The sequence below is a fragment of the Manis javanica genome, chromosome 7 (assembly GCF_040802235.1).
Source record: "Manis javanica isolate MJ-LG chromosome 7, MJ_LKY, whole genome shotgun sequence".
In the NCBI taxonomy this organism is placed as follows: domain Eukaryota; kingdom Metazoa; phylum Chordata; class Mammalia; order Pholidota; family Manidae; genus Manis; species Manis javanica.
The window spans coordinates 121,400,764-121,415,672 of NC_133162.1; the positions used below are offsets into that span (position 1 = coordinate 121,400,764).

Sequence of the window (14,909 nt, forward strand, 5' to 3'; positions counted from 1 at the left end):
TCAAGATTGAGGAAGCCTTATCTACTACAGTCATGTCTAGGTGAATCCTGTTCAGAATGGACAGCTGGGGTTAAGGTTACCTGGAGTTTCAAGATAAGGTAAGGTGTTCATTCTCCAAAAGGCCAAATAGAATGAGCTGATTCTTAAAAGGAAAGTTATTAGCCTGAGACTTGTCTCTGTGTCACCCTGTGGACCTCTGCCTGGCAAGGTCTGTTACAGACACCAGTCATTACTCTGGCCTTGTAAAAATTCCACACACTTTATCCTGGTCAAAGAATTCAGTTCACAAAAAAGAATTTCACAAAACGTTTTCATCCCATCTCCAGATACTGCCTGTTTTACTAAGGGGAAGTGCTTCCACAATACTATTGTTGAATTGGAAGCTGAGACCACATTTGGCCATTTCAAGTTCTTAAAGCACTGGACACACAAGCAAAATGGGTGTCAAAGTACTGACTGGAGTGATTAATAATCTGCCAAGGGAAAATTGAGTTGCTGATAAGCAATGGGAGCTGGGGGGAGTATGGGCAAAATCCTGGGAGTATAGGCCCCACTTTGCTCCCTTGTTACAGACTCTCATATTAAGTTAGTGGAATAGTACCACAGCTTTACAAAGGCAGGGACTCAGGCCCAAGTCCTTGAGGAATGAGGTTTTGGTCACCCCACTGAACTAAAAATAAAAATAAAACCTATGCCTGTTAAGAGTTCCAGCTGAAAGGAAACATGGTACAGATATTGGACAAAATCCGCCATAAATACTAGTAGGGTCTTGTGACCAAAAACAAAGAGTTATAGCCTCTACCTGTATTTCTGTCTTTTCTCTAATGTGTATTTGAATGAATTTCCTTTAATTTTTTTCCCCTCTCTCTCTCCCATTATTGTATGTAGAGTTTTTGATATTTGCTAACTATAGTGTATAGATTGCAGAATATTGTGAGGGGATTACTCTAGAACTGGGGAGGAGTGGACATTCCCTGAGATCCTGGACGTAGTAACCTATGAGACTTTTGATTGTCTTCCTGTGAGAAAGGGTTGCTGTATTCTCAAATTGGATGTGAGAATGATTGTACTGTGTTAGGTGAGATAAATATTTGAAGTGTAACTGGAAAGTAGTGGGTATGTGTAAAGGACTGGACTCTAGTGGGTATTTTGTCATTTACTGACTGCTCAACCCCAAAATCCATTTTTGCTTTGGGAAAATTCCTTGTTATGTGAGTGTTTGTAGGAGGCAAGGCTTCACATTGTTTTAGAAAAGGCTAACAGAATAGGTATTTTCTTTTTCCCAAATCAGTTGGTAGTATGTAACCTTGATGCCACCAGCTGATGCTCCTGCCTGAGTTTTGAGTTGTGAATGAATGGCATCCCAACTTGTAGAAAGCTAAGACTTCATTTATAGTTGTGCCATTCTGTGTCCAGCAGTGATTAGGGCAGTGATAAAATCCTAACCAGGCTGTTTTGGAGCAACTTCAGCTGTAATCTCTGCTACCAAGCTTTCCATGGTTTCTGTCATTTTATAATTCTGGTTTTCTGGCCATTCCTTCAATTTTGTTAGCTACTCCCTAACCTTATAATAAAATTTTCTTCTTAACCAGCTAAAACTAGATTCTGCTGTTTAAAATCGCTAAGAATTCATCATTCGTCATATATCAACTTTTCACCACTACCTGTCCACAAAGCTTGAAAAAACATTGTTCCACCATGATTTCTGCCACCTGGACTAATTTCTTTTAGTGCTAACTAGAAAAATTATCATATGCTATCCAACCTTAATTTTTTATAATGATTCATCTTCCTAAAGAGTCTTTAAACTCTTTTTTAAATACACAATCTTAGGCTAACGCTTATACACAGGTGTTCAGTAATTGTTTATGACATTTATTAAACCAATCTGCATAGAATTACAAAATGGTATAAAGAAAAATGAAAAATAATTTTGGAAGAAATGTCTTCAGATCTTGTGTATCTTACAAATTCATATAAATTAAGAAAACTTACTTTGACAAATACAATGTTCCCTACACTAGTACAAATATCTTTTTATATAATACTGAATTTATTTCAGAAATAACAAAGAAAGGTAATAGGAACATATAATTGTGATTTTTAAAATAAAATGTATCCTTAGGTTTCCTTTAGATCTGACTATTTGCAGTGCCATTGGGCTGAGCAGATATGTGGTGTAATTAAAGGATAATCAGAATGTTATTTATTCAGATATTCTTAAGTCAATATATCAGAACCAGCCTCCATTGCAGTCTTAAGTATTGAGTCAATGAGATAAAGATCTAAATTATACAAAACTACAGGTCACTTTTCTGAGTAAAGAAGGATCCAGCAATATGAGATGGTTCATCAAACATTAGTGCTTAGATAACACCAGATGATATTTTTACTTATAATCTGAAAAAGCCATGTGCAATAAAACATCCAAATTTACAATGACTCTAAACTCTGCTAGATGTTGGATTTTGAAAAAACTGCAAGACTATCTTAGAAAGACATACAAGTGGGCAGAAAAATGAGAGGTGTCTGACAGTTGACAAGGTGGTAACATTATGAGAAAAAAATGCAAATGTGTACATAAGGCACCACCAAGAAAGTATTAGAAACAAATTTATTTTGAACTAGAGTTATGGCCTCTGCTACTCAGTAAGTCAGAAACTTTTTAAATATCTTCTGGAAAGATGGACCAAAATTGAGCAAAGTCCTCAGTTTACAAAGTTTAAGCTTAAGTGTATGTGTTTGTGGGGCTAGTCACTAGTGGTGTATAAAAGGAAATGAATTAAAATGGGCATGTGCAAATTCCCAGTACATAAAAATAACAACAGATCCTTAGAGTCATAAATGGTAGTTTTTGAAGAAAAGAATTCCTCAGTGCATTGCAAACTTACACACTTTATACAGATGCACAGATATATCTAATATATTGATATGGGCCAAAGATCTGGGTAACTTTAGTATAGGTGTACAAAACCTTGAATGATGAATGCTGCAGTTTTGAAGCTACAAGGTTACCTCAAGAAGTGTTCAAGGATCAATTCCAGACCACCACAATAAAGTGAGTATAGCACTAAAGCAAGGCTTCATTTTTTGGTTTCCCAGTGCATGTAAAAGTTTTATTTACATTATATACTGTAGTTTATTAAGTGCAATAGCATTATATCTTAAAGGTACATACCTCAAAATGTACATACCTTAATTTAATACTTTATTTCTAAAAACTGCTAACCATCATCTGAACTTTCAGTGAGTTGTAATTTTTTGCTGGTGGAGGGTCTTGCCTCAATGTTGATAGCTGCTGGCTGTCAGTGTGGAGGTTTCTGAAGGTTGGGAGGGCTGTTTCAATTTCTTGACAACAGTGAAGATTGCCACATTGATCAGTTTCTCCTATCATAAACAATTTCTCTAGCATGTGATGCTGTTTAATAGCATTTTAGGCACAGAACAACTTTCAAAATTGGAGTCAGTCCTCCAAACCCTGCCTGCTTTATCAAATAAGTTTATGTCATATTCTAAATGGTTTGTTGTCATTTCAACAAAATTCATGGCATCTTCACCAGTAGATGCTATTTCAAGAAACCACTGTCTTTGTTCATCCCTAAGAAGCAACTCCTCATCCATTCAAGTTTTGTCATAAGATTGAAGCAATTCCACCACATATTCAGGCAACATTTCTATTTCTAGTTCTCTTGCTGTTCCCCCCACATCTGCAGTCACTTCCTCCCCTGAAGTCGTGAGCTCCTCAAAGTCCTCCAGGAGGGTGGGTATCGGCTTCTTCCAAACTCCTGATGATCTCTTGACCTCCCCCGTCTCCCATAAATCACAAATGTTCTTAATAGCACCTACAATGGTGAATCCTTTACAGAAGGTTTTCAGTCAATTTGCCCAGATCCTTCAGAGGAATCACTATCTTTGGAAGTTGTAGCCTTAGAAAATGTATTTCTTAAATAGTAAGACTTGGAAGTAGAAATTACTCCTTGAGCCATGGATGTTATCTAAAGCATGAGAACAACATTAATCTCACTGTACATCTCCATTAGTGCTCTTGGGTGACCCGGTAAATTGGCAATGAGTAGTCATATTTTGAAAGGGTTTTTTTTTTTTTCTGAACAGTAGTTTTTCACTTACTTAAAATAGTAAGTAAGGCATGTTGTACAACAGATGTGCTGTCATCCAGGCTATCTTGTTCCATTTATAAAGCACAGGGAGAGTAGATATGGCATAATTCTTAAGGATCCAAGGATTTTCTGAATGGTCAGTGATCTTTGACTTCAACTGCAACTCACCAACTGCATTAGCCCCTAACAAGAGAGTCAGCTTGTCCTTTCAAGCTAGGCATTCACTTCTCTAGCTATGAAAGTGTTAGATGGCATCTACTGATAGAAGGCTGTTTTGTCTATATTGAAAACCTGTTGTTTAGTGTAGCCACCTTCATTAATTATGTTAGCTAGATGTTCTGAATAACTTGCTGTAGCTTCAACATCAGCTCCTGCTCCTTAACCTTGTACTTTTATATTATGGAGATGGCTTCTTTCCTTAAACCCCATGAACCAACCTCTGCTAGCTTCAGATTGTCTTCTATAGTCCTCACTTTCAACTTCCAAACAACTGAAGAGAGTTAGGGCCTTGCTGTGTATTAGGGTTTGGCTTAAGGAATTGTGGCTGGTTTGATCTATCCAGACCACTAAAACTTCCTTTGTATCAGCAATAAGGCTGTTTTGCTTTTTTATCATTTGTGTGTTCACTGGAGTAGCCCTTTTCATTTCCTTCAAGGACTTTGCATTCTCAGCTTGGATAACTGGCATAGGAGGCCTAGCTTTCTGCCTGCCTCAGCTGTTGACATGCCTTCCTAACTAAGCTTAATCATTTCTAGCTTTTGATTGAAAGTGAGAGACATGTGACTCTTCCTTTCACTTGAACACTTAGAGGCCATTGCACGGTTGCTAATTGGCCTAATTTCAATACTGTTGTGTCTCAGGGAGTAGGGAGGCCCAAGAAGAGGGAGAGAGATGGGGGAACAGTCAATAGGTGGAACAGTCAGAATACACATTTATCCATTAAGTTCACTGCCTTACATGGGTGCAATTCATGGCATCCCAAAACCATTACAATAGTAACATCAAAGATCACTGATCATAAATCACCATAACAAATGCACTAATAATAAAAAAGTTTGGAATATTAGGTGAGTAACAGTGTGTCACAGAAACATGAAGTGAGCAAATGCTGTTAGGAAAATGGCAGCAATAGACTTGCTCAGTGCATGTTGCCACAAACCTTCCATTTGTAAAAATGCAGTATCTGTGAAGCACAATAAAATGAGGTATGCCTATAGAAAGCTTCAGAGATACAATTAATCTTGTGCAGGGGAAGGGGGATTTTCTGTAAAGTAGCTCAGAGTTGTTGTGGGTTACCATTAGGAGAGACCACAATACTGGATGCAAATAGTTGACATTTACCCTAGTAGCCTTTTTCCAACAAAATGTAACACTGTTTCCTTGCTACCTCCTGCAGCATTATATTCCTTGTTCCTCCCTCTATTCCCAGAAATCGACATTGTTTTACACTTGCTTACATGGAATTAACTGCCAAGATGGGTCCACCCTGGACTTGCTGAACAGTCATTTTCCTTCTCTTTAGAGAAGACTTCAAGACCAGTCACTTGATAGCTTTAGGTCAGCTCCAGAATGAACCTGGATATTCAGTTCAATGTAATGTATCAGGGAATAGACCAGGAAGGAATTCCTAAGAGCGGTTCAAAATTAAAAACAAAATCCTGACTCCCCCAAAACTTCTGCAGGCTTTGCTGCTGAAAGTCGAGCCTCTTTTTTTTTGAACTACCATTTAAATTTCTGTGAGCATACTTTATATTTCAAAAAGTAGAGCTTTATATATCTGTGTTTTAGCTAGATACTGAGGAAGTGATTACAACATCTAGGCAAGTTACAATTAGTTATAATTCTTAGTGCTGTACAAATCCAGTTAAGATGAAAGTCAGAATGCTGAATCTAAAAGTGTAATGAGAGTATAATTGTCCATTTTGTATTGTGCACAACTAGTGCTTACAATGTTGGATGTTACAAGTTCCTGTTGATATAAAATATAGAGGGCAGGACATTTTTTCTGTATCAGTTTTTATGTAAGATTGTACTTTCAGATTGAGCAAATTTACATTTGTATTCTGGTTTGGAGAAACAATTAAAATGAGAATAATGCTTTTAAGTATTAGGTAAGCATCCAAAAAGAAACATTTTATAAAATTAATAGAATAAATTGTATTAAATTGAAGGACCTATTAGAATCTCAGAAAAGGTTTCTTAAAACCCTTTCTTGATAAACAAATTTTTATACCTAGCCTAATGCAGGTAGAAGTCTATAGAAACAAAAGGAATCATGGGAGTATATTTTGTAAATTAAAATCATTAATAGTTCCTGTTTCTCTGTTTCCCAGTAAGAACTGAATTTTTACTTTGTAGAAGTGTCTCAGAAATAGGGTCAGTGAAAAAAAGAGCAAACTTATTTTATTACTACAAGCCTATGCATAAAAGGAAAAATAACCAATTTTTCATAGAAAAAGTTAGATAAACCTAAGGAACATTTTTTATTATATAGAAAAACTCTTGCTATAATGTGTTATGTTTATTCATATATTCCTACATTAAGGATATTTTTCTGATAAGACAAGAAAATATGTGTAGTAAATAGCTGATGTTGACACCATGAAGCTAGAAGGGTATAGGAGTACTAAAGCTGTAGTTGAGGACATGCTCCTCTCTGGTTGACTATCTGAAGGCTTGGTAGGAACAACTCAATGAGTGATGAAATCTTCAGTGTGACAATAGACAGTAAGAGCTTTGTTCTCTTCTTCTAGGACTTTATCCTAAACAAATAATATGAAACACAGGAAAAGCTCTGTACATCAAAGGTATCTTTCACAGCAAATAATTTGTTGTAATAGGAAATAATGAAAGCAAAAAAAAGACCAATAAAATGGTACAGATGCACAAGGGATGATTACACAGCATTTTAGAGAGATGGTCTTCCAAAAGAGTAACATCAGCAATGTTACAGTCTTAAAAAGTAGGATACAGAATTGTATAAAGCAGTATTTCAACTATGTGAAATAACTGCTCAGAAAGATGATATGAAGGAGTGTCAATGAAATATTGAGAGGTTTTCTCTGAGCAGCTCAATAGTACGTGGTGATAATTTTCTTTATGGATTTCTACATTTTCTAAATTTTCTATAAATGTAAATTATTTCACAATTAGAAAATATAAAAATAAAAAAAAATAGGATTAGCAATTAGCTATGTGTAGTTATTGTGAAGATTAAATAAGACACAGGATGTAAAATTTCCCAACACATACTATTTCCTTTGAAACGCAAATAAATAAAGGGGTGTTTTACCTGTCTAGCAGTCAGGGTTGCTTGCATTATTGTCAAGAAATAGTACAAAAATCCTTGTGTGCTGCATAGAAACAAATCCTGTTGCTCTACTTTTACCTGTTTTCAGACATGCTAATTGAAAAATGTGTTTTAACAGTGAATAGCAGGAAATAACCTAAATTTTTACAACAGAAGATTGATTAATTATATTTTGTTCATCCACACAATGGAATATTAGGCAGTCATTACAAAAGAATGACATAGATATGTAGGCATTAAAACAAACATGATAATGTTGCTCATGTGAAACAATAAGATTGTATATTATGATATAGCATTAAGTGAAAGCTAATTTGCAAAATGATTATTGTATAGTCCTGTCTTTATCAAAGACAAGATAAAAATGGAAAAAAAATATTATATTCTATAGGTCTAGTACAATAAGTTTAAGGGGCTGGGTCTCTGATTTAAAAATCAGAAAAATACCTCTTGCCTCAAGTGTCCAACCATATTTAAGATTTTAACTTCAAAAACAGTGTAATATATATTGTCTAATGCCATATACAAAAGTAAGTTTGAAATAGATCAAAGACCTGAATGTATGGCATAAAACCATAAAACTCTTAGGAGAAAACATAGGCAAAAATCTCTTGAATATAAACAAGCAACCTTTTCCTGAACACATCTCAGGCAAGGGGAACAAAAGCAAAAATTAACAAATGGGACTATATCAAACAAAAGCTTCTGTACAGCAAAGGATACCATGAGTAGAGCAAAAAGGCATCCTATGGTAATGGGAGAATATATTCATAAATGACTTTATGATAAGGGGTTGACATCCAAAATGTATAAAGAGCTCACACGCCTCAACACCCAAAAAACAAATAACCTGATGAAAAAATGGGTGGAGGATCTGAACAGACATTTCGCCTAAGAAGAAATTCAGATGGCCAACAGGCCCACATAATAAGATGCTTCACACCACTAATCATCAGAGAAATACAAATTAAAACCACAATGAGATATCACTTCACACCAGTTAGGATGGCCAACATCCAACAGATGAAACAAGAAATGCTGATGAGGATGCGGAGAAAGGGAACCCTCTTACACTGTTGGTGGGAATGTAAATTACTTCAAGCATTGTGGAAAGCAATGTGGAGGTTCCTCAAAAAACCTAGAACAGAAATACCATTTGACCCAGTAATTCTACTCATAGGAATTTACCCAAAGAAAACAACATCCATGGTTCAAAAAGATATATGCAGCCCTATGTTTATCTCTGTGCTGTTTGCAGTAGCCAAGATATAGAAGCAACCTATCAGTGTCTATCAGTAGATGAATGGATAAAGAAGATGTGGTACATACACACAATGGAATATTATTCAGCCATAAGAAGAAAACAAATCCTACCATTTGCAAAAACATGGATGGAGCTAGAGGGTATTATGCTCAGTGAAATAAGCCAGGCGGAGAAAGACAAGGACCAAATGATTTCATTCATTTGTGGAGTATAACAACAAAGCAAAATGGAAGGAACAAAACAGCAGAAGACTCACAAAACCCAAGAAGGGACAACCAGTTACCAAAGGGAAGGGGTTGGAGAGGGTGGGTGGGTAGGGAGAGAGAAGGGGATTAAAGGGCATTATAATTAGCCACCACAATATAAGTAGGTCACGGGGAAGGCAGTACAGCGTGGAGAAGACAAATAATGACTCTATCATCTTTCTACACTGATGGATAGTGATTGCAATGGGTTGGGGCTGACGACTTGATAATATGGGTGAATGTTGAAACCACAATGTTGCTCATGTGAAACATTCATAAGATTGTATATCATTGATACCTTAATTTAAAAAAAAGTATAATCTAGATCTCTATTTGTTGTATTGCAAGATACTAGTAACTTATTAAGATTAACATATCTATCAAGACTTTTGAACTGCAGCTAAAAGAAATGCACTTGGGCTACTTTATGGATGCTGTGACATCTCTTAGAAACAAAGGCTGAAATACAAAGGCCTTGGAATATTCTCCCTGATAAGAAGTTTTTGTAAGCCTGAGGTCTTAGGCCGTGCTCTGCTTGTTTGACAAGATAAAGTCATCCTAATGAATGATTTATAATAAATGCCTGTTTCTGTTCTGGGATGGAGGGGGCTGGAATCAAGAGTGGTTAAGGTCAATCATACAGGCACTACATATGTATGTGTCTGAAACCCAATAAAAACCTTGCACACCAAGGCTCAAGTAAGCTTCCCTGGTTGGTGACACTTCATGTGTGTTGTCACATTTGTTGGGAGAATTGTGTCCCCATGGAACTTCAGTGGGAGAAGACACCTGTGCCTAGAGTCTCCTGGACTTCACCCCATATGCCTTTTTTCCTTTACTGATTTCAATCTGTATCCTTTCACTGTAATAAACTGTAACTGTGAGTGTAACAGCTTTTGAGTCTTGTGAGCCTAGCAAAATCACTAAGCCTGATGGTGATCTTGAAGACCCTGATACAAAAATTAACTGAAAATGTATCAAAAGATAGTTATTCTCCACTTCTTGAGACCTACATCAGTGTTAAACCACTCTTTCCCAAAATGACAAGCTCTGCTTCACCCATATACACCTGCTAGCACTGGAAGGTTGTTTAATCCAAACTTCTCATTCTATAGGTGAGAAGACTAAGGATGAGAAGAAATTCTATTTGATGACCTCTAAGCATCTGGATGTCAATCCAGGTTGAGGTTTGATTGATTTTTATATTATATTATTGGCACAGGAGCCTAGAATAATTCTCTTGCTAGGTAATTGAATAAAGACAGTTTAACTTTCTGCTTAGCTATTCTGTGGTAACTCTGTGCTTCTCTCTCAGGCCACCTGGAGCTGTTGTACTGACCCTTGACCAGCTTGGGAAAGGAATATGCTAACTAGTGATTTATAATGTAATATGCTTTTTGAAATCTCAAACTCCCCTGGGGTATTCTGTATAAGCTTCTCTACATTGTTTATTGAAAATATATAGATTGAGGCTTTTGATTTTTATATTTGGTCACAGGGTTTTTGCTGTGGTTTTTGCTGTGACCAGTATAAAAGACCCCTCAGTGAACTGGTGTCTAAGTATATACACTTCATAGGGCTGCTCTAACAAATTGGCATAAACTTGATGGCTTAGAACAATGAAAAATTACTCTCTCAGTGTTCTGGAGACCAGAAGTCCGAATTCCATAGCATCACTGTTTCTCCATTAAAACTCAGATATTCAGTAAAAGTTAACAAATCTGTCAATTACTAGTGAAGTAACTTTTTCAATTTAAAATGTGATTTTTAGCAATGTGTATTACATCCTTAAGGCTATGAAACCGACCAATGGAATGATCTGAATAGACAAGCCCAATTTTTAAGTATATATTAAAATATAAATATGCATGTATATATAATTTTTTTAACCAAAAATTATAAGTATTTTGTAAGCAATATCTAATTTCAGAGTGGTCTCCTAAAGTGGGGTAGGCTGCATTCCCTCCAAAGGCTAATGAGAATTCTTCCTTTCCTCCTCCAGCTTCTGGTGGTTCCTAGCATACCTTGGCTTGTAGATTCATTATTTCAGTCTCTTCTCTGGTTTGTGTCTTTTTCTGTCTCTTATGAAGACATTTTCATTGGATTTAGGGCTCGCTCTAATCCAGTATGATCTTATCTCAATTCTTACCTTGATTACATTTAAAAAGACCATACTTCCAAATGAAGTGACACTCTGAGCTTCCAGGTAGACATTAATTTTGGGGACACACTTAGCCCAGTACACTTGGCTTCCTGAGACTGAGAAGCAATATATATATAATATATGAAAACCACATATATTTTGTGGTTTGCATCCTGGAGATGAAGTATGTCTTCATGATTGAGGACCTGAAACTATTGCCTGACTATTCTGAATGCTCCTAATAAGTTCTTTGCTTTCTTGCTCCTTCTACTATGTGTTTTTTGCCTGTTACGTTTTTCTGAGTAAATTGTTGGAGAGTTCCATGAGTGTTTTCAGTGTTCTCGCCCAGTATAAATTGTTTCAGTCTTATTTTCATTACTTTGAGTTTTTTATTTTCCAATGAAGTCACCTTTATTTTGGATCTTTACTATTTTGATAAAAAAAAATTTGGTTGTGGATTGTGAACATATCACTAATCCTGGTTGGCCACATAGGAGCCATATGACATTCAGCAAATCATTTGGGCCTCTGTTTTCTGAGCTAAGAAGTAGTTGATCTTTGAGATTCCATCCTTTGTCACGTTGGTTCCTCTGAGAAGCAGATGCCAAGAAAGAATTAGGGGTGCAAGAAATCTATTGGGGGAAATGCCCGTGAAAGATAAAGGGGTGAAGGGGCAGGAGTTAGCAGAGTGATACTGTCCTAGCCCTGTAAAAGAAGGAGAAAGAAAGAGCAGGGAGTAAAAACCTCAGATGTTAGCACAGCGGACAGCCGCAGGGAGCCCCAGAATGAAGATTGCCCACTAGAGGCATCCTTCAGTGGGCTGGCTTCAATGCTCTGCTTTGCCACTGACTATGGCAGCCCAGGAAGAGTGTAGTCTCAGCATGACCACTGCTCTGAATCCCAAAGTTAACTGGAGATAATCAGCTCGCTGCAAGTCTTAAAGCAGGTTCTATCTTAAGGAAGATCTGACAGGTATACTCTAGCGTGGGCACAGTGCCAATATCTAAAATTCTGAGGTTATGATCAGTATGGGCTTCGTATTTTTGCCCCCTACCTCAGTTCATGTGTTCAAGCCCTACCCACCACTCCCACCATTGTGATAGTATCAGGAGATAATTTGTGAGGTAATCAGGTTTAGATGACATCATGAGGGTGTGGCCCCAGTGATGGGATTAGTTTGTCTTTATAAGAAGAGAAAGAGACCAGCTCTCACTCAGTCATGTGAGGATGCGAGGAGTAGAGGGCCCTCACTAGACACCGAGTCGGCCAGCACCCTGCTCATGGACTTCCCAGCCTCCAGAACCGTGAGAGAGAAATTTCTGTTGTTTAAGCCACACAGTCTGTGGTCTCTTGTTGAACCAGCTCAAACTGACTAATCATTTTTATTCCAGAGAGAAGGAATTTTCCTCAATTTCAATCAGTCTCACTTAATTTGAGACGCGTAGGCCAGGTTTGCTGGGAACTGTTTGTGAGTGTCTCTGCTTGTGTAAGTCTGCTCCCCACCATGCGATGCAGGGGTTTTTCCTTCTCCCTCCCACTCCACGTGTCCTGTCATGCTGGAACTCCATCCAGCTCCCTTCCTTTTCTGCTACTAGCAAGGCTATCTTATGAGGGCCAGCAGCGCCACTTACCAAACTTGGTCAGGCATTGGAATAATCTGGAGACCTTCAAATATGTCCAGTGCTCAGGTCATGCCCAGGGTCAAGTAAATCAGAACCTCTGGGGGTGGAACCAGACATAAATATGTTTTAAAGCTCTTTGGGTGACCCTGTGGGCTGCAGAGGATCATAACCCAGGGAAAGAGGAAGTACAGGTTAAATTAATAAGAATGCCCCAATGGCATTATTGCATTTTTTTTTTAGAAGACAGGTAACTTTTTCTCCATTGCTTTTTGAATTAGTAACAAGGGACATTTATTTTATTCAAAAAGGACAACACATAAAAGTAAAGTTCATACAAACTTTCCCCCTCCATGTGTCACTTCAGTTTCCCATGTGACATGTTCATTACTCAAGTCTTTTTTTTTATGACATTAAATTATTTTTTTCTACTGTTTTGTGTACGAGGGGAAGTTATGTTTCAATAATAATGGAAAAACTTTCTGGTCCCTTTGAAGTCCCTTTGATACAGACTTGGTTTCTATATTACTTTTGTGAAGTTGAGGGTGTCATAGTAATTATGGAAGAGCTGCTTTTGATCATGGTAGAGCTGTTTTCAGCAATATTGGACAGTTCCCAGAGGGACTTGTTTGTTCAGGTTTATGCTAGCTTTCCCAAGGCCACTGCTGTTAGAAAAGAGACATTTAATTTAGTAAACAGGTTTTTATCATGGGCCAACTATGTAGTGGGTACCATACTTGGGGTCAGTGATATAAAGATGAATGAAAGAGATTGGGTTCATCAGTGTGGAAATGGTTAACTAATTTGTGGCATATCCTTACAATGAATATGACTCAACTTTCAGAGAGTAGGTTAGGTATATCTGTGCTTATATACCGGGAAGTTATTCATCACAGTGCTGCTGGTTGTTGGTTTGTAGTTTATTAAAACATTTTATTTTAAAATGGTGTGTGTCCTGTGCTTGTGTGTCTGTGTGTATGTAAGCATACTAAAAATTTTAAAGAATTTATACAAAACAGTGGTTATTAGTGAAAAGTGGACTAAAGCAAGCAGAAGTCTTTTATACTTTCATACCAGTTTTATACAAAGAGGATTTTAAGTGACTAAAGGCATGGGGTTTTCTGGTATTTTTGAAATATAAAAAATACGTGTATATAAAGAGGAAGAAGCCTATTTTTTCAAGGAGAAATTTTAATTGAGAAGTAATTTTAAGAAGTTTTAAAAGGACTTTGCCAACAAATCTAAGGTGTTTTCTTGGCTTTCCAGCAATAAAAGAAGTGGAAAAAGTATAATTTAATAGCCTTTATCTTTTCCTGGTAGCCCTGCTTTGTTTTGAAGGAGTGGAGTTAATTTACATTTTAGGATATACATGTCTAACAATGTCTACATCCTACTCACACCAACTGATAACTTGACTTAAAGTTGAAGATAATTTTTTCTCAGAATTTTGAAGCTTTTGTTTCATTATTTGTTGGGTCCTAGTGGATCTGGAAAGCTTTCAAATCCACTCTGATTCCTGAGCCTTTGTATCTTAAGAATCTATGCCACATTCTCCATTCCAGAAGCATATAAGATTTTCTTCTTGTTGCCCATATCCTGAAGTTTTCTCACAGTGTTTAGTGTTCTAACACTCCCACTCCCTTACTCCCATTTCGCTAAGCACTAAATAGAGCCTTTCAATCTGGTCCCTTCCTTTCATTCTAGAAGATCTTGAATAATTTCATTGTTGATTTCTTCCTTCTGTTTGCTCTGTTCTTTCCTTCTAGAACTCCTATTATTTGGGTATTGGTTCTCTTGGTCTACAATTCTCTCATATTTTCTATTTTTCATCACTTTATCTTTTGGCTCTACTATTTGGAAGATATTCTCATTTTATCTCCCAAAGGTATATATCTGTCATCGTATTTTTAATTTTCAAGTTAAAAAATTATCACAATGTTCTCTCTTTAACTAGCATTCTGTTTTTACTAAATAAATGTAATATTTTCTCTTTATCCCATAAACTCTCTATAACCATTTATTTCTTTTCTCTTTTTCTTCAATCTACATAATCTTCATTTCTTCTAAGTTGCTTCTTTTCCTTTGTTTATTTTGTCTTCTTTCTTCTCTGTAGGGGTTTTCTTAGTTGCTAGGTGACCCTTGGCTTTCTTTTCACACTGAAGAGTAATGCAGTAAAAACCACCTAGCATATATACCCAAGAGAATTGAAA

General features: G+C 36.7%; 1 protein-coding gene and 1 long non-coding RNA gene across 2 annotated transcripts in view; both read left to right on the forward strand.

Annotated features, from left to right (window-relative positions):
- Nucleotides 1-10,074, forward strand: part of ARL6IP6 (ARF like GTPase 6 interacting protein 6) — a 42,443-nt gene extending 32,369 nt beyond the window's left edge. The window contains exon 4 of the mRNA XM_073241474.1: nt 10,053-10,074. Within this exon, the coding sequence (XP_073097575.1) occupies nt 10,053-10,056 (4 nt within the window). The 3' untranslated portion in view covers nt 10,057-10,074. The remainder of the gene's footprint in view (nt 1-10,052) is intronic.
- Nucleotides 10,075-10,572: 498 nt separating this feature from the next.
- LOC140850491 (uncharacterized) overlaps nt 10,573-14,909 on the forward strand; it is a 216,746-nt gene continuing 212,409 nt past the window's right edge. Inside the window, exon 1 of the long non-coding RNA XR_012133398.1 lies at nt 10,573-12,384. This is a non-coding gene — a long non-coding RNA (uncharacterized lncRNA). The remainder of the gene's footprint in view (nt 12,385-14,909) is intronic.